The 24,515-nt window shown below is 35.5% G+C and overlaps 1 protein-coding gene across 7 annotated transcripts in view; it reads right to left on the bottom strand.

Annotated features, from left to right (window-relative positions):
* Positions 1–863: 863 nt before the first annotated feature.
* The window catches only part of rhbdl1 (rhomboid, veinlet-like 1 (Drosophila)), a 35,090-nt gene continuing 11,438 nt past the window's right edge, over positions 864–24,515 (bottom strand). For 5 of the 7 annotated variants that reach the window (XM_048174529.1, XM_048174528.1, XM_048174530.1 and 2 more), the window contains 7 exons: positions 18,954–19,112; positions 15,805–16,029; positions 14,491–14,639; positions 13,571–13,683; positions 11,143–11,243; positions 10,027–10,087; positions 7,559–8,737 (listed from right to left, as the gene is read on the bottom strand). In XM_048174529.1, the coding sequence (XP_048030486.1) occupies positions 8,466–8,737; positions 10,027–10,087; positions 11,143–11,243; positions 13,571–13,683; positions 14,491–14,639; positions 15,805–16,029; positions 18,954–19,112 (1,080 nt within the window). In that variant the 3' untranslated portion in view covers positions 7,559–8,465. Of the gene's footprint in view, positions 1,240–7,558; positions 8,738–10,026; positions 10,088–11,142; positions 11,244–13,570; positions 13,684–14,490; positions 14,640–15,804; positions 16,030–18,953; positions 19,113–24,515 lie in introns of those variants that run through there. The other 2 variants (XR_007182459.1, XR_007182458.1) reach the window with 2 other exon arrangements.

The raw sequence follows: 24,515 nt of genomic DNA, 5'->3' as shown, positions 1-24,515 counted from the left end.
TGGCCTGAAAGATACTTTGTTGTACTGTATATACATACACCATTTAAAATAACGCTTTTATTTCAATATATTTTAAAATGTAATTTATTTCTGTGATGGCAAAGCTTGAGTTTTTAGCATATTAGAATGATTTCTGAAAATCCAGCTTTGCATCAGGAATAAATAACACCTAAAAATAATAGAAAACAGTTACTTTAAATTGTAATATTATATATATTTAAAATTGATAAAAATATATATTTTATATATATATTTGTAATTTCTGAGACCAATAATACGGTTATATATATATATATATATATATATATATATATATATATATATATATATATATATATATATATATATATAAAAATTATATAAAATTTATAAAAAAAATTAAATACAATAATTTAAAAAATATATATTTTTAATTTCTGAGACTAATAATAGGGTTTTATATATATAAAATGTGTAAAAAATATTAAATACAGTAATTTAAAAATATATAAATAAAAATTTTTTTTTTTTTTTACATTTCTGAGACTAATAATGTTTATATATATATATATATATATATATATATTTAAAAAATATCAAATACAATAATTAAAAAACTATATTAAAAAATACATTTAATTTAAAAATATTTTCTTTAATTTATGAGAAGTTTCAAAATTTGCAAACCACACGTAAAATAAACAAAATAAATCCACATATATAATATTTAGTCTGAGGTGACTAAACAATTTCAGATAGTTAAGCACCTCCTTACACTGACAATTTGTTGAAAAAAGGTTAAGTTCAAGAGGAGTTTCAAGCACTTTATACTCCATCAGTGGAAAGTGTTTTATTGTTGGCACACAAACACACGCAGACGTTTCTCACAGTATGTTCTTTATTACATACAGCTGAGAAATGAAAGCAAACACAAAACCATACAAAATAAAACTACAAAAAACAAATTGCCTCAGGTCCCAATATTTCAGAAGTACAATACATCATGAAATGATAAAGAATTTGATAGAAACTATCAGTATTTACATCTCTTTTTTATCTTCAACTGACCCAGAGAAAACTATTAGCCTTATATTATATTTTCAGTTTTAACATCTTTTTATGTAAACAGAAAATTTTACTGCAAGAGTCGTCATCTCTTGTATTTTGGCACCATTTTGAAGTCTGTAAATGGACTACGATTCCCAGTAGGACTACAGTTGTGGCGGCAACACAGATGCAGCGATGATCTCAAAGCAACGCCTACAACATCATGGAGAAAATAAACTCATGACACCATGATCTGTGCTACTGATGTCAAGCATGAGATACGAGAGCAGCTACTGGCTGGGACGTAATGTGGGCGGGAATAAGGGGAAGGTCCTTGCTAAATAAGTTTGTTCCCAGTTTCAAGAGGATTGATTGAGTACACTTCTTTACTAAGAGTATTTACGAAGTGGCATACTACCATACTACCCATACTATTTTTGCAGCATGCATACTGTGCACAATATGCAAATGTTCAGTGTGAATGGCATACATGGATGACGTATCTGTTGTGTAGTATAAAAAGCACACTATATGTAAAACTATCCCATGATGCACTGTGCTTGACTTTACGTTTGCTGAATTTGGAACCGCATACTAGCGTTACTACTCTTACTACATTTACCACATCTTTCTATGGCAGAAATAGTAGTACGCTAGTATGCAGTTCTGAATTCAGCAAGCCTGAAACAGTGTTAACTAAAACTATTAAAAACATTTTTGGAGATTGAAGCAAATCTGAAATTAAAAGTTTTGCGTTTCCCCAAGAAACCTTGTGTTCGCTCACAAAGAACTCAAAAGGTGTGCGAGCGAATGCAAAGTTTCGCAGGGAATGCAAAAGCATTGAAATATATTTTTTCCCTATCACCATGTCCTTTTAGGGGCTATGTATGTATGAAACCAGGACCTAAAAATTAACATTTTGCCACACATCTTAATGGCTGGTGACTTAAGAAAATGTACGGGCCATAAATATATATTTTTTTACTAGCCATGAAACAGATTAATTCTTATTAAAGTTAAATAAATTAGTCAGTCTAGAGCAATTGGCGTTTTTTCTTTGTCTTTTGTTGTTTGATTAACATTAAAAACACAGACAGCAGCAGGAATATTAGGGTGCTGTCACTTTAAGAGCTAATGCACAGATCTAACATACTGATACACGTGCTTTTTCTTTCTCGACTGTTTACGTTCACTTAAGACATAACTGACTATATGTATACTTGGATACTTGCTGATTTTTTTGGACAATTTTTCTGTCCGTTCAAGTGCAAGAAGACGTGAAAGAGAGCTCAATTCAGTATTTGCGCGCTGAGATGTGGCTTTCTGGGTGCGCACTTTGGATGTTTGCGCACTAGGGGTGTAATGGTATATGTATTCGTCCCGAACCGTCACGGTTCGGTTCATGCAGTTAGACGACGAATACAGTCAGTCACATGCGATCCATACTCCAATCCAGAAGGGGGCGCGCAGAGTAATGCTTTTTAGCCTAACCACTTTTAACGAGAAGGAGGTCTCTGCGGAACAAAAAGGGGCGGTTCCCAACTTTGGGGTGTTGGCACACTGGAATGGGTGTTTTTCAACCTCTTTACCTGATTTGCTCAAATCGAGTGGGAGATTTCCGGAAAAACAATAAGGGATATGCATTGTATATGAATGTAAGTGTATTGTTTAAGTTGTTTAACAGTTGTTTAACGTTTCTTTTGTGTGAATAAGCTTGCTAGCTTGTTGTAAAAAGCTCCAAGCAATCTTCCACTCACTTCTAGCGATGACTATTATTAGCTAACATTCGCTATTCTATTTGATGTATCTGTTAGTCACTTGATTTGTTTTAGTTTTGCCATTAGGTTGTGGCTACAGTGTCTGTGGTCAATAAAATGATTATAAAGTTTAAAGTCTTCAGAGTCATCATTTCAGGTTAAAATGTTTTTTTAAAAGCTTACACAAGGTCAGTAAGTAGTCATATAGTGCAGTGGTTATGTCATTTTAATATTATATATATATATATATATATATATATATATATATATATATATATATATATAGCTTTTATGACGAAGGTTTACACTATGCACGTGAAATTTGGCATGCGAGAGATTAAATAAAATAGGCTGTTGATCGCGTGCCTGCTCTTCTGCGTTATTCATATTGAAGAGCATCAATTATTAAGGCGATCTAGCCTTAAGAAACTATTTGAGGTGAAAAAGGTGAAGAGGTGAAAAAATACCGTAGTAATTTATAGTAAATACTATAGTGTTTTTGAACCATACTTGAATTAATTTGTTGTGGTAATTATATAGGCTATTGCTGTGGTAATATAACAACTATAGTAACATAAACAAATTACGTTACCCAATACTAAGTTTTCTTTAAACTATATTATACTACAATACACGCAGTTTACTGTAGTAAAAACTAAAGTATACTACAGCCTATGCTGTAGCATTCATTAACAAAGTGTTGTAAATACTATAATATACAGTATATTACAATTTACTGGTTCAAAAACACTATTTACTATCAATTACTATAGTATTTTTTCACCCCATGTCCAACCAAATGACGCCGATTGTATAAGTTCAGACAAATGACTATTTGTCTATGTAAAATATAGACTATATAGCCATACTGAGACAAAATTACATCCCGTGTCATTATAATTCGTAGTCTAGTTTATGCATAATAATAATAATAATAATAAAATAAATAAATAAATAACTAGCAATAAAAAAACGGAGTAGGCTAATAAAACTTGCATAAATCATATATTTCACCCTCTCGAGCTATAAGCTACAGGTCCTGTAAAATAGTTAATACTCTTCAAAATAAATGAATGTATTATAGTAAAATGTTTCCATATATCTAGGCAGGCACTCGGGAAAAACGCATAGTTTCCCTGTTACGGAAGTCAAGCATGCAGCAATATTTTATTTATTTTTCATTATCTCGGCATAATTGTTTCTCGGGATCTAAACATTAAAAAAGTAGTTGTGATCATAAGAAAACAAGCAAAAAAATAAAATAATAATGAATGGCCTTTCAAGGCTTCCGTACTTTTTTGGTTGGATCGTTATAAACACCTCTCTCAGTTAGAAAACACCCCAAAATTGGGAGACGCCCCTCTTTTGTTCCGCAGAGACCTATACTTGCTTTTAACCAGCATTAACCACCAATAATCGCAATAAGTTCTGTGTTTTGTTACTTTCAATGTTAGTTTCAATACTTTCAATCTCGTGTAAATCGCTTACTCAGTGTTTTAACCGCAGAAAGATGTCAATAAAACACGTTGTATTACATTTACCTCAGAAAAGCCATTCATTGTCAACAGCAGAAATGAACTGTTTCACTAAATATATGCACTATATTAGCCTATATTTTAATTATATATAACTTAACCTGTTAGTTAATGTAAGGCCTAAATAAATGCGTCATGAAAACAAGTTAAGACAGCCACTGTGTAAGTGATTATATTTCAACAACGAATTGGAAAAACAGAAGTTAATGCAAAAACTGGGACTTCAAAACCGAGGTACGTACCGTCATTTTTGTGTACAGTTACACACCTATTGTGCACAGAAAACTTCAAACCACAGCGTGCGAGTAACTAATTGAGTTCCCTTTCGTATCTTCTTGTGCTTAAATATTCAAATTGGCAAAGCTTAAACTTTTGTGACGATGCAGCGCTGGCCCATCAACCGTCCCGAGCAACGTTCACGTTTGTTTACATTTCTGTTCTCACAACATCGCATTGTTTTTCCATGTAAACGCACTAGAATCTGTCCTTTCAAGTACAAGAAGATGTGAAAGAGAGCTCAATTCAGTATTTGCACGCTGTCTGAGACGCAGCTTTCTGGGCTTTAGATGTTTGCGCACAGAAAACGTCAAACTGCAGCGTGCGAGTAACTAACACCAACTGGCGATTGACATTGTGCATTTTACCCACCAATGCTGATTTTTACTTGCATTTGGCACTTGGAAAGTGTTAATTTTAGGCCCTGTATGAAACGTTTAAGTCGAAAATGCATAGTTTCACAAAATATTCTTAAAAATTAGTAGGCAGGATACAATATAAACTGCAAAGTATGAATTCAGTATGCTAGTATTCCACTTTGAACACAACCCAACTGTTTTAGACCATGGTCAGTGTTTCCCACACTCATAAAAGACACACACAGACCACAGAATGTGTGCTTGTAACAGTCTGAAAACCAGCAATGGTCATACAGCACATTAAAGCAGGTTTAACACACACACACACACACACACACACACACACACTTCCAGCATCCATTTGATGAGTGTTCAAAAATAATGCATCCATCATTTTGCTGCTTTCTCTCAATTTTCCTTCATTTTATCAGCTATTTGCCCCATCTTTCTCACCTCATTTTCTTCCATCACATGTCCCAATACAGCTCTTAGCTTTTTCATAACATTTCTATCTCTCTTTCTCACTGTTTATATATGCGTATCTAATAAATATTCATCAGCTTTTCATTTTTCACCTGTCTAAAAGTGCCAGCCAGGTAGATATTACAGGAACAATTTCACTCTGATGCGACTCTTGCGTGCTGGATAAGAACATTTAAAGTCAACTTGAAACCAAAATTGACGTTATTTAATTTAGTACTACTGAAATCACCATCCTTTTCTGATGAAATCCCTTCGATTATCCTTTTCACTTGCAAATATGTCACATTATGGCAGTAAATGGGTTGTGAGTGCAGTTTCATGCTGACTTTAAAATATTCAAATGACTCACTTGTTCCCTCAAAAGTATTATTAATGTGTTATGTTACATAACCATGACCTTTGGGCACAGCAGAAGCAATGAGACTCCATTAATTAAACATTTTGTATTGTTAATTTTCTTTGCTTTGTATCTTCCAGCACTTTCTGTGGGGGATTCCATGTAAATGCATTTCATTTCGAGGTTTGCATCATTAGTTTAAGACCATCTTTACACACGCCACAATCCAACGACGACAGCCACTCAGAATAAATATAAATATAGGACTATGGCATAAAAATCCACAACAATAAATAGACACACGGTCAAGCTTTTCGAAAATGAAAAGAAATCAACTCAGAACACAGCAATCTTTCCTTTAGCAATTTAATTCATTCCCTTTAATTGTCTTTTAGCAGCTTAGCGAATGGTAACTTGGCACTAATGAATTTTGTCATTATTTGCTTTGTCTTAGTGTTAAGGGTCATAAATTACTCTTTTCTCATCTTTTGCAGTCTTGTCATGAAAACATAAGGATTGTGGGTTGTACTTTTCTATTTTAAAACTAAATACTCATATAAATACAGTCATAAGCATCATTATTATTAAGACGACCCTCACTGAAAATGTAGGCAGGAGTTGTAAAACGTACGGTACCGGTGGTCGCGACATCCGTTTCTATGTTGAAGCATCTTTAATCAAGTTATGGCAGTTACCATAACAACTGCAGTCTGCACAGCAATAACTGAAGTAATCATTACCGTGTGGCACAGACATATCGTCTTGTAAGCTCACTCGCTGGCTTCAGTTTGTGTGTTCACTAGAAATATTTTCAAGAGTCAAGATGAAGGGTCAGATATTCACTCTGTTCCAAAACTTAGTGAGCTCCCTTGCTGTTTACTGCCAACATAGGCAGCTGCCTTCTAAAGCTAACAAAACAATACTCTAATATGCATAAAAATACAAATATTAAGTAGAATAGTTCATTTTTAAGTAGTTCAAAAGTTTGAGGTCAGTAAGATTGTTGTTGTTTTTTTGTTTTGTTTTTGGAAAGAAACAATATATATATTTCACCGTTTTTACTGTGTTTTTGATCAAATAAATGCAGCCTTGGTGAGCAGAAAATACTTTTTTAACTTTAGTTAGTGTGTAATGTTGCTGTTTGAGCATAAACAACATCTGCAAAGTTACGACGCTCAAAGTTCAATGCAAAGGGAGATATTTTCTTTTACAGAAATCATTTTTTAAGGACTACAATGAGCTTCGTCCCTGGTTGGTGACATCAAAACCCCTAAAATTTACATAAACCCCGCCCCTGAGAACACACAACAAAGGGGGTGAGGCCATGTTGGGCTGCTTTAGAGAAGAGGAAGAGTTGTTGTAGTAGAGTGTTGTTGTCATGCCGTCATTTTACACCGGACTGCTTCACAAACGAGGATCAATTCAACACAAAAGATGAACATGACGGCACATGCTAGTCGATGAGTTGAATCAACTCCACAGCAACTACATAAATTTATCCACTAACCATTCAGAAACGTCTAAAAGTTGTAACTTCTTCCTGAGTCTCTCCATCAGTGTCGACTCCGGTTTGAACAATGTAAGGCTGAACACCGTTACTGACAATCCTCATTTTGGCTGCGTGAGATTCTCCAGCTTTGTTGTTGTTGAGCTGTTAAAGCTCCGCCCTCTTCTGAAAGGGGGCGGGAGCAGCAGCTCATTTGCATTTAAAGGGACACACACAAAAACGGCGTGTTTTTGCTCACACCCAAATAGGGGCAAATTAGACAATCTATAATAAATGATCTGTGGGGTATTTTGAGCTGAAACTTCACAGACACATTCTGGGGACACCAGAGACTTATATTACATCTTGTGAAAGGGGCATAATAGGTCCCCTTTAAAAAAAATCTTACTGACCCCAAGCGTTTGAATGGTACTGTGTACATTTTGGAGCTTGTTGCAATACATTCTGCGGCTACTTTCTCTGACACATAATGCTACGTTCACATTTGGCAAAAAGAGGTTATCTTAGAAGGCAACATAATGCACACGTATAACACGCTGCCTAAGTCGCCAGCCCACTATGATTTGGGACAGAGCTAATGTTTCTGTCCTCTTGGATGTAGCGTCTACAAATGTGTGTACAGCTGAGGAACAAAGTAAAGCAAGAGATTTACAATCCGTAATTATCCAACAACAAACATCAACTCCCTACCTCAGTGAGGACTTTGCCGTGTCTTCAAGCGTAAGGCTTTGTTTTTAGTCAGCGAGATTCCTGGTTCAAGTGACGGCGTTTCATCTACTACGGATGGTATCTGTAATGCATAACAGGCTTAGATGAGGCTGTCAAATCAAAACAATACAGAAAGGCATCATGAATGAGCCTTGGGCTGAAATTCACACAAAGAGAGAAAAACAAATCTGATGTACGTGTGTGTATGCGTGTGTGTGTGTTTGTGTGCATGTTTCTGTTCAAATAAGCTCGCCGGACCCTTGAGCTGCCTCAGAGTGTTCATTAAAAATACCACGCTGTTTATGTTCACTGCTTCTGTATGGAATGTGAGTATGCGTTTCTCATTTCACGCCGCAGAAATCCTTCCTTCCGTATTTTTACATCCTTTTCTCCACTGCTGGTCGAGCGGAGTAGATTGAGGTCGGGCCTGTATCAGACAGGGGGCGTGGCTTTCTGCACCCACCAGGGGGCGTGTCATCAGGGAGGGGGCGGGATCTGTACCCCGAGCAGCTCGTAAGCGAAAATGTTCCAGAAGATGGCGAAGAGGAGGAAGGTGATGAAGGAGAAGATGAGGACCCACCAGGAGCACTGTTTATGCAGAGATTCCTCATAGCTCCGCAAGATCAGCAGCCCCATGCTGATGCCCACCACTGCGCCCGACAGATGAGCCATGAAACTGGGCTGCGGTCCGGAAGAGGGGAGGGGCGGCGAAAAACGCAACCATACGGCACGGCCCACCTCAGAACTCACTGTGAAAGACAGAGATTGGCAGATGTTTGGAATAGCATACTACTATACTACATACACTACCAGTCAAACTCTTGGAATAATAACTTATGCTCACTAAGGCTGCATTTAATTGATCAAAAATGCAGAACAAACAGTAATATTATTAAATATTATTACAATTTAAAATAACTGTTTTCTATTTGAATATATTTTAAATGTCTCCAGTCTTCATTGTCACATGATCCATCAGAAATCATTCTAATATGCTGATTCGCTGCTCAGTTATTAAAAATATATGCAATTGGGTCATGTGATTATGTAGTATACTACTATTTGAAATGATTACCATTGCAATGCATTCATATATTACTATTTTTTTTAAAATAGTATGCAGTATTTAGTGTATACTGCATAGTATGCAATATTCTAGTCTTCCATTCCGAATATTGAAAATAAAAAAACAATAGTACACAGTAACTTGCTATTATGCTATTGTGAATTGAGCCATAGCCTATTTTTAAAAATACAGTATGCAGTATTTAGTGTATACTGCATAGTATGTAATATGCTAGTTTTTCATTGCGAATATAGGTAATTACAGAAAAAAACAATAGTGCATGGTAGTATGCTATTGTGAATTCAGCCATAGCCACGGATTGCAGTGTTTAGTGCATAATAAATAGTATGCAATAGACTAGTCTTCCATTATGAATATAGCAAATAAAAAAAGCAACAGTACACAGTAACTTGCTATTATGCTATTGTGAATTCAGCCATAGACTATTTTTACAAAAAGTATGCAGTATTTTGTGCATACTAAATAGTATGCAATACACTAGTCTTCCATTATGAATACAGCAAATAAAAAAACAATAGTACACAGTAACTTGCTTTTATGCTATTGTGAATTCAGTCATAGCCTATTTTAAATAGCATGCAGAATTTAGTGTAGCCAATTTTTTACAAACCGGTTGCAGTGTTTAGTGCATATAGTGTATATAGTATATACTGCATAGTATGCAACATTCTAGTCTTCCATTTCGAATATAGGAAATAATAAACAACAGGACACAGTAACTTGCTAGTATGCTATTGTGAATTCAGCCATAGCCTATTTTTTTAAATAGTATGCAGAATTTAGTGTATACTCAAATAGCATGCAATATGCTAGTCTTCCCTTTTAAAAAAAGCTATAAAACTACAAGCTATAAAACTGAAAGGCAAGTCATAAAAGGAACAAAAAAAGTTCAATCTGTTCTTCTCAGATGTTGCTTATTTAGTACAAATTTTGTGAATTAAAATTACGTACTGCAAACAAGTGCAAGAATCATCCGCAGCAACTTGTATGGACACTTCATACCAGCCCAGTTCTGAAACACAAACACATATGTGTTAAAAAGTATTACAAAGACTTTAAAGTCGTCATGATGCATGATGTACTGTATGCCAAACGTCTTTTTTAAAAGCAAAAATGTGAAGCTATTGTGAATTGCCATCAGTGTTGTTATGGTTAACTAAAACTAAAAAATTCTTTTGGTAAATGAAATAAAATAAAATAAAATACAAATATTAAACCAAAAAATTAAAAACAAAAATTAGAAATGTTGCCTTGGGAACTAACTGAAATAAAGTACTACATTTACTAAAACTTAAATAAAATAAAGCTAAATAGAAATATTAAAAAAATAATAATAATAAAAATGGCAACATAACCGGAACTACTGTAACCTAAATTAAAATTACAATGAAAACTGAAAATATAAAAAAAGCTAAATTCAAAATACTATAATAGTATTAAAATAATACTAAAATAAATAACACTGATTGCCATTTGCAACCCATTTTACTTTCATAATATGATATTTTCAAGTAAAACAGAATGTTCAATGGTAAAACTGTAGGTCAAAATGAAAAAGTTTGCTTAAACAAAGACTAAGTAGCTATTTGGCTACACATGCACTGATGAACCCTTTTCAATAAGACCAGAAACATGTATAAGTCCATTCTGATTTCATGCTGAATTTGTTAAAACTGTGTTATTTGAGCTGTAAAGCTTCTAAATCTTCTGTTTTTTGCTTGAGGAACAAACTGAAATGATTGAATCATAGAGCTCAACCTGTACCGAATCCAGAACATTCCTTAAATTTCACTCACGCAAAAGCAAAGGCACTTATATTCCCATAAGAGGAAGAGTTTAGACGCATCCATCAGCACACAGCAGACGCTAAAGAGACTTTAGGACTCTCTGAGGCCTGTTTGTATCTGTCTATGTGCGAGTGATTAGAGACTCTTTGATCTTTAGGGAAGCTGCGATATAAAGCATCCGTTGAGATTTATCCCTCTGCGCGTCTCTATTCCTCTGCCCGATTTCTCCTTTTCATTCATTCTGACAGAAGTCGCCATGGCAGCAGTTAGTTTAGGTTACCATGACAACATTGGCGAGATGTGCTGAGCAAAGTGCATAGACCCCGCCGGACCCGCCCACCACTGGAGCTCGCATATCCGTGATGGACACCGTCAGCGAACCTGAGGAAACACGCAAAGCAGCAAGTTTAGGCTTCACTAATGACAAACACTGGGATTATTCATTATATTTTGTCCCCCCACCAAGCATGAGACCACCAGCAGTGAATTCATGAAGAACTATGACATCATGTGAATCGATACATTTGAAATTCTAAAGTCTGATACATTGTTTCCAGCGATTGTGATTCTGTGTAAATACCTTTGAGTGCGATATTATAAAGTCTGTGTACTCGCTGTATGTTTGTTGCTTTCATGCGGCTTCTATCAAGAAAAATTTCTCCTGATAGGCAAATTTAATCTTAATATAATTGGTTCATAATGACATAAGGGGGTCCCTCCTGTACACTAGTGACGCACACTTATTTTTAAGGATTATTTGAAGGTAAATAGAGTGTCTTACTGTATTACTTGTCTTTAATTTAAATAATAATATATATATATATATATATATATATATATATATATATATATATTAAATTTGAATTTATTGAGAAATGTATTTTTGTAAAAAATAAGTTACATTTAATATTTTTTAATATTGTAAAATGTAATAAAATAATTTAATTTATAAAATGTATTTTTAATGTAATAATTTAATAAATGTATTTAATACATTTAATAAAAATTCATTCTAAATTATAGAATTTACATACAGGTCAGGAGGCATTATTTATTTTGTTCATTTTTTATATAAAAATATAAAAATTTTATTATATTAAAAATTATATTTTTTTATATAATTACCAAAATTAACATTAAAATGACATGCCTAATATTATATATATATATATATAAACCCCTACTGACCTGTATTTCTGTATTACTGGCATCACTGTTGTTGACCCATTTAATGAATGTAATAAAGGTAATTAATAGTTGCCATGTAATTACAGGATACTGAGCTGCTCTGTGCTGCAGACTAAACATGCACTATAAAAAACTACATTTTGACATGTTATGAGGAAAATGAGTTGAATTGCCCATGCAAAACTTGCTGCTAGGGTGGATATAGTACATTGCGATGTGGTTGCTAGGGTGTTCTAGGTGGTTGTTAGGTGGTTTCTTACTAGCCCAAGTGAAAAGAGCCCACCCCGAAGACGACTAATTCAATACCAAACATTCAAACCCACAGAGGCATAAAACACACCCAATAAAGCTAATTCTGCACTGTAAACTAAAACCTCATTGGAAAGCGAACATGCATGCAAAACGAGTGCGATAATTGAATATTGGCATATCTTGTGTGTGTGTGTGTCAGATCGTCTATACCGTGCGTCTACACACTGAGCTGTGCTGCGCTCAGCACTCTAACTCTACCACCGTCTTCATCATTCTTCTCTTTTTTTTATGTTCATTTTCTTGAAACTCTTTTTCCTCACACATCCTCCACCCTCTCACTCCATTTCTCATGTTTTCCTTGTCTTTTCATCTCTTTCCCACATATAGACTCTTCTCATTTTCTCTTATCTGTTCTACTCGACTCTATTTTCTCCTTCCTTTAATTCTGTGCTCAACATGCTCATACAGTTTGTCAAAACATAGACGCTGCAACATAATGTGTGTTGTAGGTAGTGATGATTTGGCATATGTAGTGAATTTTGAGTAAATAAGATATAAGTGTATATTAAATTTCAGCATTTTAGTGTTCATCTCATTTGCTATAGTTATGTTATTCCATATCACGGCTACTCAAATCTGTTCCTGGACTGGAGGGCAACGTCCTGCAGGGTTTTGCTCTGACTCTAATTAAACAGACCTGAACCAGCTAATCAAGGTCCTCAGGATTACTTAATTACAGTGTTTGAAAAACTGTGTTAAAACTGTATTTGATTAGGCTCTGAATTCAGCAGAACACGGCTCTCCAGGAACCAAATTAAACAGCATTGTATATTACCTGTATATCTCCAATATAACATGCATTTATACACATAAAATTGATTTTATATATATATATATATATATATATATATATATATATATATATATACACACACACACACACACACACACACACACAATCTGTAGGATGTGGCCCAACAGAGATACTAGCATTAAAATGTAAATCTATTCTATTACACTACATACAGCCTCCATAGTATATTTGCTGCTTTAGTGTGTATGTGACAAGAGAGAGAGATGGGGTGTGTGTGTGTGTGTGTGTGTGTGTGTGTGTGTGAATAATTCAGAGATTATTGATTAGGTCATTGCCTACTGGTGACATGTCCATCATAAATATGAGCACATTCTCTTGGTGAACTTGTCACAGTGCAAGGGCAGCAAGACTTATGCGGACACACACACACACACACACACACACACTAACTCACCAGCGACGACTCCTGCCATATACAGCAGACTGATCCTCAGGATCCCATGAACCATCTCCAGAGGAACTCCAATCATCAGCTGGAGAAGAGCGTTGAAACCCAACTGCTCTAACCTGCACACACACACACACACACACACACACACACACATCCAGAACATGAAACATCAGGTGTGGCTGCAGGTCTGTACGGCTAAATTTAGACTGAGGAACACTGAAACTCTCATCATCCTTAGAACAAAGACAAACTTTTGTCTCTCATCTTTAAAGAGCTTAACCTTTCTCAAATGCGACATGGAGTTCCTGTGGCATCCCTGACAGAAGTAAACCTGTTGAGTAATCAGATGAAGCACTTCACATCTATTACAACAAGTGTCATTTTTATTCATTAAAAAGAGAGATTTGTGATGAAACCTCTCTGCTTAACATACTCAGGATAATTCTACGATAGATAAACATACTGAACGCTCTACAATATGTCACTTGCATTAAGGTTTACTTTTGTATTTCTTAGTAAAAAAGGATATTCTTAGAGAAAAATGTGGGTGGGACCTAATTTAATCCATTAGGAATTGATTGCATGGTAAAAAGTATCTCAATATGACAGATGATTGGAGGAGAGGAGAATTTTTTTAAGTTGTCTTTAAAATAAAGTGCACAGTTTAAACATGCATGCGCAATAAGACCAGGAACATGCTTGAAAAACATGCATGTTGACTTCAAAGCTTGTAAAGCTCAAATAAACAGATTCTAAACATGGATAAACACAGTTTATTCAAGGAACAGTTTCCAGTTGCATTATTAATGGAGTGCACTACAGCTGAGCCTCATTTATTTATAAATGGAGAACTAAACAATACTGTGAGAGGAGCTAGTTCATCTGGTCCTGTCAATCACAACATCAGGCATCCCTCTACTTACCCAACATGCATGAACATGTAGCTGAAGAACCTCCAGATTTGTGCGCGGTGTCCGGGATGATACACCAGCGGGCTCTTCATGAAATCCGGCTGGTAGGTTTGCAACACCCATTTATTGAGCATCACGCCGTAACACATAAACACTATGATCTGAAACACACAAACAGTATTGACCCTGTAAACAATAAACCTTAGACAAAATACAAAAAAAAAGTATGCATATGTGTTATATTTTCAGTATTTGATACATTAGGCTTTTATGGCCCATATAGTATCATAAGAGAATATGGAGATCATAATCAAGGAGGAAAAAAACACAAACCGAGCAAAAAATATGCAATATGCTGATATTTATATGGCCAAAATGTAAGATGAAATTCTGATAGCTTGTAATGTAAATCAATCCCATCTTTATAACAGTATAGAGACTATTTACATAAAATACATGTAAATATCAGTTGTCACTCTATATCTCCCAAAAATATTATCTTGGTAAGATGATATTTAAATGCTTAGTTTTATGATCAAAGCTCTGTAGTTTTTATTGTGGCGGCAAAACATAAAATTCAGTGCAATACAATGATGATTGAGAGATCAACAAATAAACGTTCCTCAAAAGATACATACATTTTAACAAGATGTATGAACAATCAAGTACACCTAAGTTGCTTCAGGCCAGTAAGTGTTCATCTTGAAATATAACTAAAAATATTAAAATTTTTTATTATGTTTTCTTTCACAGCAAAAAGACCCATGTATCACTACCTGAAGGGGACATTTTTAAATTTATACTAAAAGGACATTAGTTGATTGTGTACAACAGGTTTTCACCAAAGATTTGGTCATGTTGATAATTTAGAGGCCTTAGAAATTTGAGTTTCAAATTTGAGACATTTTGGCAGGAGTTTGATTGACAGGCGATCTAACCAATCATAACGCCGAATCCCCCATTTTGTCTGATAAAAGCAGTCAGGTGAGTTAGTAGATTAACGACTTGAATTTGAAAAATGGTGTACTGACATTTTTCCGTGGTTGGAACAACATTCCTTCTCATGTTCATTCATGTTTATTTGATGCTAAAAATGAACTAGTAGGAAGAGATGAGCCTCAAACAGTATTTATTGTTTAAATTTCTTTAAAAATTACAAAATTTGAGACTTTGTTTCAAATCAAAAGTAACCTGCTTTGTCTTGTCTGTCGACGCGTTGTCAGTGAATGTTGGCGTTGTCAAACACATGACCTGAGCTGATGAACCTATAGTGCAACCTAAAGTACAAAGAGCCATATAGCAGCTCAAGAGTTCAGTGAGGTGTACCTGTACAATGGTTATGATGGCCATGAACACAGGAGGTGGGCAGAGTCTGTTCTGATGGAAGTACCATCGGCGGTCCGTCTCGCATGGCAGAATCTCATAGGCCACATAGCGCACGAAGCGCTTGTACACGCCCAGCCCCGTCTCATCCAATAGGATCTCTCGCTGCAGCGTGCGACGCCCATTTGCAATGGCTCGGCGAAAACTACTGGAACGCTTGCTGTTCAGCTGAGAGAGACAGAGAGTGAAGCTGTGTAATTTTTATGCTGAATGGTTTGCTTAACATATGTGCATCTGTGTGTTTATGGCATGTATACGCTGTAGAAATACAGTAACAACACACTTCAGGGTGACAGTACTGTATCTTACACACTTTATGATCACACATCATTAAATGATGTTTATATAAAAACCTAAACTTAATTGAACCACACTAATCTGCTCAATAAAAAATATAAATATATTTATAACCTCCATAATAACACAAATGCATCAACAGTAGACCATAGGATGAGTTATAGTTTATTAAAATGGCCTTTTCAGCAACTGTGGGCAAAATGTATTCATAGACCAACAAACACAATCACATGGCACTAAAAAATGCTATAAACATTAACTAAATAACAAAGTGTATAAAAGACTCTAATACACATAACTAGCAACAATTTTTAAATTAAAATTTAAACAAACTTGATGAATCTCTCAAGGACTTCTGGCAATGCGTCCTACATAAAGTATAAGGTATAAATAAGTAACAATAAAATAAAATACATGCATTTAATAATGTTATTTCATATAATATTTATTATTTTTATTAATTTTATTTTAATATATAATTATTAATTCATTTATGTATTATTTTTATATCTAAAATATTATGATTATTTCATGTACTCTTTTAAAATATATACATTTTCACCATATATGTTACGATGACTTGCAATTAGGTTAATCAATTAAATTGAGTATTTTAATATGACTTTTCCAAATATAAAAATTACGATTATGTGTATATACACTTTTAATCAGATCTCACAATAGCCACATTTTAATATTTAATTATCAATTTATTTACTATTTTTATATCTAAAACGTCATTTGACCAATATTATTACATGTAATGTCTTTTAAAATATATAATTTTCACCATATATGATATGATGACTTACAGTTATTCAATTAAATTGACCGTTTTAATATGAGTTTTCCAAATATAACAATTCTTTATGGTGTATTTGCATGTGATTGTGTATATCCAGACCTCATAATAGCCACATTTTAATATTTAATTATCAATTTATTTACTATTTTTATATTTAAAATATTATTTGACCAATATTTGATTATTACATTTACTGTCTTTTAAATTCTATAATTTTTCACCATATATATGATATGATGACTTACAGTTAATCAATTAAATGTAGTATTTTAATATGAATTTTCCAAATATAAAAATTGCTAACATTTTTTAGTGTGTTTATTTTGTGATTGTGCATATACATTCTTAAACAAACCTCACAATAGCCACATTTTAATATTTAATTATTAATTTATTTACTATTTTACATCTAAAACATTATTTGACCAACATTATTATATATTTATTACATGTACTGTCTTTAAAAATATATAATTTTTCATCATGATATGATGACTTACAGTTAATTAAATTAAGCATTTTAATGAGTTTTCCAAATATAAACATTCTTTGCAGTGTATTTGTGTGTGATTTCGTGTATATACACTCTTTAACAGACGTCACAATAGCCACACACACATGCACAGACAATCAGAGACATGTACCAGTTTAAAACTGTGACTTTCTTACAGATTACTCTATGTATGCAGGATTTCTCACACTCTCTTTTTCTTTTCCCTGTTTCCTTCATCTCCCTCATGCCCCAGATTTACACTTCACCCAAATCCTTTTAAATCCATTGCTTTCTCTCCGCCTCAGTCTCAGTCTCTCTTCCTGTAGAACATGATTTTAAATCATCGTATGTCTTGAAGTCCAGAAAGTGCAAAGCATCTGTGCACGATAACATGAGGGTTCGTATCACATCTCTGAATGAGTCTAGCTAGATCACCAAAACTGTCAACACAGACCACCGCAGTCATGTGAGTGTGTGTGTGTGTGTGTGTGTATTAAAAGAGCCTGCGGCAAAATTGATTCAACTGTCTGTGCCAGAGTGAAAACACTTACGCCCCCTCGTATCAAGAGTGAGAGAGTGAACAAGGTCCTGAGAGGAACACGTCTGGATTTGTAAAGGAAGCACGTGGAGGTACAGCAATTACAGAGCTGAGACCTGCAGTCTATTATTGACTGTGGGAAGAGCTTTTCATTCATGAATACACATATATACGCAAACAGCGTTCATCCAGGTCTCACTGAAACAGCATGACAATCAAATGTCACACTCGATATTTGTGCATCAGGAATCTATACGGTTGCATGAGCACAAACACAAACACAGTTAAATGGATCACTAAATTTTAAATAAAAATAAAACCGTATATACACTACAGTTCAAAGTTTTGGGGTCAGTAAGATTTTTTAAAAAGACATTTGTGATTAAATTAATCAAAAGTGACAGTAAAAACATTTATAATGTTACAAAATATTTCTATTTCAAATAAATGCTGATCTATTGAACTTTCTAGTCATCAAAGAATCTTGAAAAAAAAGTATCACAGTTTCCACACAAATATGAAGCAGCACAACTGTTTTTAACATTGATAATAATTGGAAATGTTTCTTGAGCAGCAAATCAGCATATTAGAATGATTTCTGAAGGATCATGTGACACTGAAGACTGGAGTAATGATGCTGAAAATTCAGCTTTGATCACAGGAATAAATTGCATTTTAAAATATATTCAAATAGAAAACAATTATTTTAATCTAGTACTGGTTAATTAAATGCACCCTTGGTGAGACAAAGAGACTTCTTTCCAAAAACTTTTGAACAGTACTGTATCTCAGAAATCAAAGCAGAACAATTGTGGATATCTAGTTTATCAGTGAGTACTGCATGACTCCATATGAATGTCAATCCATGTCTGTAGTGCATGCCTAGTAACTTGTAAACACAACTCTTAGCGGATGTATCAAAAAAACTGACTTCTGGAAGTTGCATGCATGCGGCTCACCAGTTCTATGAGTTCCTGGTAGCAGACGTGTCCGTGTTCGTTGCTCTGTACCAGTGCCAGCAGCATCTCCAGTTTACTGGGGTCCAGCTGTAACTCATGGTGCTCAGCTAGACTGGTGAAATTTTCCACTGCTATAAAACCAGTCTGCTCTGGGTCCAGCTGAACAGAAAGAGAAGAGACACATGATTAGTTTATATGCATGCACATACAGTAAACATTCAGGACTAACATGCATTTATTACACAAAACACACAAAATAAACATTTGCATTTGCTTGTTTATTTGTTCTACAAAAACCATGTGATCAAAATTTAACAGTATGATTCAACATTACGCTAAAGAACAACTGGAATGACTCCCAGTGGGTGAGCAATGAAATCATTTAGCTGATGTGAGTGAATCTGTGATGAATAAACATACAGAATAACAGCAAGATGTCTTTATAGTGCATCAAACTGTTTGAGCAAGAAAAAGAGAAAATCCTGTTTTCCATGATATGACCTCTTTAACATGGATACATACGGTTAGTTCGAGGAACTGCGGTTGTGACTCAAACATAGTCATTCTGCACAATTCATCTGTCTGTCACACACACACACACACACAGTCAAAGATTCTGTAACTATTGTTGTGTGAGTTTGTGTGCAACTATCAGCCTGAAGCATTTCCCTACTAGATCCAAACAGGAAAGACAACCCAGGAGAACACACACGGCTATTTTTGCTGTCTGTGTTTACTCTGAATTACTTCTGTATGCTATATTTAAATTTCAGAGGGCAGATGGGTAAAAGAGGAAAAGGAAGGAAAGGAAGAAAGGGAACAAGGTAGAAAGAGAAAGGAAGAAAGAAAGGGAGGGAAAAAAGGAAGGAAATTAGGGAATTTAAGGAAAAGGATGGAAGAAAATGATGTGAAGGAGGGGAGGAAGGAAGGAAGGGAGGAAGAAAGAAAGGAAGGAAGGAAGGAAGGAAGATAGAAAAAACAGGAAGGAAGGAAGGAAGGGAGGATAGGGAAAGAAAGAAAGAAAGAAAGAAAGAAAGAAAGAAAGAAAGAACAGGAGGGAAGGAGGGAAGGAAGGAAGGACAAATAACAGGAAGGAAGGAAGGGAAGATAGGGAAAGAAAGAAAGAAAGAAAAAAAAGAAAAAGAAAGAAAGAAAGAAAGAAAGAAAGAAAGAAAGAAAGAAAGAGGAAGGAAGGAAGGAAGGAAGGAAGGAAGGAAAGAGAAGAAGATAAAGAAAGAAAGAAAGAAAGAAAGAAAGAAAGAAAGAAAGAAAGAAAGAAAGAAAGAAAGAAAGAAAGAAAGAAAGAAAGGAAGGAAGGAAGGAAGGAAGGAAGGACAAATAACAGGAAGGAAGGAAGGAAGGAAAGAAGAAAGAAAGAACAGGAAGGAAGGAAGGAAGGAAGGAAAGAAGGAAGGACAAATAACAGGAAGGAAGGAAGGAAAGAAAGAGGGAAAGAAAGAACAGGTAGGAAGGAAGGAAGGGAAGGAAAGGGAAGGAAGGAAAGAAGAAAGAAAGAAAGAAAGAAAGAAAGAAAGAAGAAAGAAAGAAAGAAAAAGAAAGAAAGAAAGAAAGAAAGAAAGAAAGAAAGAAAGAAAGAAAGAAAGTTATAAGACAATAACAGGAAGGAAGGAAGGAAGGAAGGAAAGAAAGAACAGGAAGAAGGAAGGAAGGACAAATAACAGGAAGGAAGGAAGGAAGGAAAGAAGGAGGGAAAGAAAGAACAGGTAGGAAGGAAGGAAGGAAGGAAGGAAAGGGAAGGAAGGATAAGAAAGAAAGAAAGAAGAAAGAAGAAAGAACAGGAAGGAAGGAAGGAAGGAAGGAAGGAAGGAAGGAAGGAAGGAAGGAAGGAAGGAAGGAAGGAAGGAAGGAAGGAAGGAAGGAAGGAAGGAAGGAAGGACAAATAACAGGAAGGAAGGAAGGAAGGAAGGAAGGAAGGAAGGAAGGAAGGACAAATAACAGGAAGGAAGGAAGGAAGGAAGGAAGAAGGAGGGAAAGAAGAAAGGTAGGAAGGAGGAAGGAAAGGGAAGGAGGATAAGAAAGAAAGAAAGAAAGAAAGAAGAAAGAAAGAAAGAAAGAACAGGAAGGAAGGAAGGAAGGAAGGAAGGAAGGACAAATAACAGGAAGGAAGGAAGGAAGGAAGGAAGGAAGGAAGGAAGGAAGGAAGGACAAATAACAGGAAGGAAGGAAGGAAGGAAGGAAGGAAAGAAGAAAGAAAGAACAGGAAGGAAGGAAGGAAGGAAAGAAGGAGGGAAAGAGAAGGAAGGATAAAGAAAGAAAGAAAGAAAGAAAGAAAGAAAGAAAGAAAGAAAGAAAGAAAGGAAGAAGGAAGGAAGGAGGGAAAGAACAGGAAGGAAGGAAGGAAGGACAAATAACAGGAAGGAAGGAAGAAGAAGGAAGGAAGGAAGGAAGAAAAGAAAGAAAGAAAGAAAGAAAGAAAGAAAGAAAGAAAGAAAGAAAGAAAGAAAGGAGGAAAGGGAAGGAAGGAAGGAAGGAAGGAAAGAGAAGGAAGGATAAAGAAAGAAAGAAAGAAAGAAAGAAAGAAAGAAAGAAAGAAAGAAAGAAAAAAAAAGAAAGAAAGAAAGAAAGAAAGGAGGAAAGGGAAGGAAGGAAGGAAGGAAAGAGAAGGAAGGATAAAGAAAGAAAGAAAGAAAGAAAGAAAGAAAGGAGGAAAGGGAAGGAAGGAAGGAAAATAGAAGGAAGGAAGAAGAAAGAAAGAACAGGAAGGAAGGAAGGAAGGAAGGAAGGAAGGAAGGACAAATAACAGGAAGGAAGGAAGGAAGGAAAGAAAGAGGGAAAGAAAGAACAGGTAGGAAGGAAGGAAGGGAAGGAAAGGGAAGGAAGGATAAGAAAGAAAGAAAGAAAGAAAGAAAGAAAGAAAGAAAGAAAGAAGGACAAATAACAGGAAGGAAGGAAGGAAGGAAGGAAGGAAGGAAGGAAGGAAGGAAGGAAAGAAAGAACAGGAAGGAAGGAAGGAAGGACAAATAACAGGAAGGAAGGAAAGAAGGAAAGAAGGAGGGAAAGAAAGAACAGGCAGGAAGGAAGGAAGGAAAGGGAAGGAAGGAAAGAAAGAAAGAAAGAAAGAAAGAAAGAAAGAAAGAAAGAAAGAACGAACAGGAAGGAAGGAAGGAAGGAAGGAAAGAAGAAAGAAAGAAAGAATAAATGATCTTCTTGCCTGTAATGATGTAGAAACAGACTGGAGAAAGAGGAAGAGGAAGGAGAGCGAGTGAGTCTGAGGGGTCTGTGTAATGAGCGGAGGATGAAGGATGGAGGGATGAGAGCAGCAGACACATGTGGAGAGAAGGATGGAAGTGAAAGAATCATTTACTGAGGCGATTCAGCACAGAGGAGAGCCGCTGCCGTGTCACCATGGTTACAAATTACCAACGTGTCACCCTGAGAAAGAGTGACACAGTGTGTGTGTGTGTGTGTGTGTGTGTGTGTCACCGCCAGCGACTGATCTAGTTCTGTCACCTCACACACCACATGATCATGTACACAAATCACCAACAAACGAGCGCCAAAACAAACCACAGCACAACCACACATCTACCATGTAAATATCATGATATCTGAACACAGTAATCACTAAAGGCTGAACAACATCTGTTTCCCAGCTGTGCCAATCATCAGGGGTCACGTCTCTGAGCTGGAGCTGTCCTGAAAGCACCTGATGGCCCGTTCATTGATTACATGTGCGAGAACAAAGCCTGTCGTTCGCTAAGTGTGCTAAAAAGAGCCTTACTGTTGCCATGGTTTCTGAAAATACACACCATATGGCTGAGCGCAGAAACATCTGAGCAATGATATGGTGTTAATAGTAAAATATGTCAGCTTTCTCATCACAAATGATCTTAGGTTTACACTGTAACCCTTACAAAACAGCACTGGGGCCGCGGTACCACGGTAAATATGATATTACTTTGACAAATACCATGGTTTGAAAATTTGAAATAGAAATCTTGTAGCAACTCATATCATTTGATCTGGAAAAGATGTATTGAGAAACTCTAGAGGAGACACATTACTGGAGTCTTTTTCTCAGGAGGAACATCTGAGAAACACGAGGCCTATACAGTTCTTTTCTATTCTATCAATGCAGCTGCTCATGGAGGAAGAGTCTTAGAGGACGAACTGCTGCTGTTTTATGCAAATATAATGCTAAATATGGTGCAGCAATCCAACTGTCAACTGCCCTCTTTCTCACCGAACAGCTGGTGCCAAAGCAAATACTGCTTACACACACACACACACACACACCGTAAATATAACAAGATTTTTACATCTTCTAATCAAAATGTTGACTGTGCAAAACGTTGCTGTCACGATTCTGCGTTGTTGTGGGTGGTTGCCAGGGTGTTGCTATGCGGCGGTTGTGCTTTTCAACTTATTTAATATGAAAAATAATATGTAAAAGTGAACAAAATAGTGTTGGTAAATAGTTGTGTAGTATGGGAAGCATTATAGGATCCATAGTAGGTCTATAGAGCACAACAGTTGGGTTCCGGAAATAAACACTCCATTCATTTTCTCTATAGGGAAATTTATTTTTAAAGGGCTAGTTCACCCAAAAATGAAAATAATGTCATTTATTACCCTCATGCCGTTCCACACCCGTAAGACCTTCGTTAATCTTCGGAACACAAATTAAGATATTTTTGTTGAAATCCGATGGCTCAGGCCTGCATAGGGAGCAATGACATTTCCTCTCTCAAGATCCATTAATGTACTAAAAAACATATTTAAATCAGTTCATGTGAGTACAGTGGTTCAATATTAATATTATAAAGCAACAAAAATATTTTTGGTGCGCCAAAAAAACAAAATAACGACTTATTTAGTGATGGCCGATTTCAAAACACTGCTTCAGGAAGCTTCGGAGCGTTATGAATCAGTGTATCGAATCAGCGGTTCGGGGCGCCAAAGTCACGTGATTTCAGCAGTTTTACGGTTTGACACGCGATCCGAATCATGATTCGACACAAAAGATTCATAATGCTCCGAAGCTTAATAAAGCAGTGTTTTGAAATCGGCCATCACTATATGTACTATAAGTCTATAATAACGACTATAAGTCGTTATTTTGCTTTTTTGGCGCACCAAAAATATTCTCGTCGCTTTATAATATTAATATTGAACCACTGTACTCACATGACCTGATTTAAATATGTTTTTAGTACATCAATGGATCTTGAGAGAAGAAATGTCATTGCTGTCTATGCAGGCCTCACTGAGCCATCGGATTTCAACAAAAATATCTTAATTTGTGTTCTGAAGATGAACGAAGGACTTACAGGTGTGGAATGTCATGAGGGTGAGTAATAAATGACAGAAGTTTCATTTTTGGGTGAACTAACCCTTTAAGATAACTTATAAATCTTTAAAGACAGACCTACTGTGAGCTACGAGGTTGTTAATCGATATTATTTGCTTCTGTTGAAGCCATCAGCCCGCATTATTTCAACGTAGTTTTAAAATAATCGTTTAACAGCAGAATTCATGTTGAAAAACTACATTACCCATGATGCTGTACAGAAAGTTCCACCAATCAGAGAGTCGAAACAA

This window comes from Megalobrama amblycephala, linkage group LG22 (genome assembly GCF_018812025.1).
Source record: "Megalobrama amblycephala isolate DHTTF-2021 linkage group LG22, ASM1881202v1, whole genome shotgun sequence".
NCBI lineage: Eukaryota > Metazoa > Chordata > Actinopteri > Cypriniformes > Xenocyprididae > Megalobrama > Megalobrama amblycephala.
Note: the sequence above shows the minus strand (reverse complement) of the source record. Positions and strands in the feature narration are given on the sequence as shown.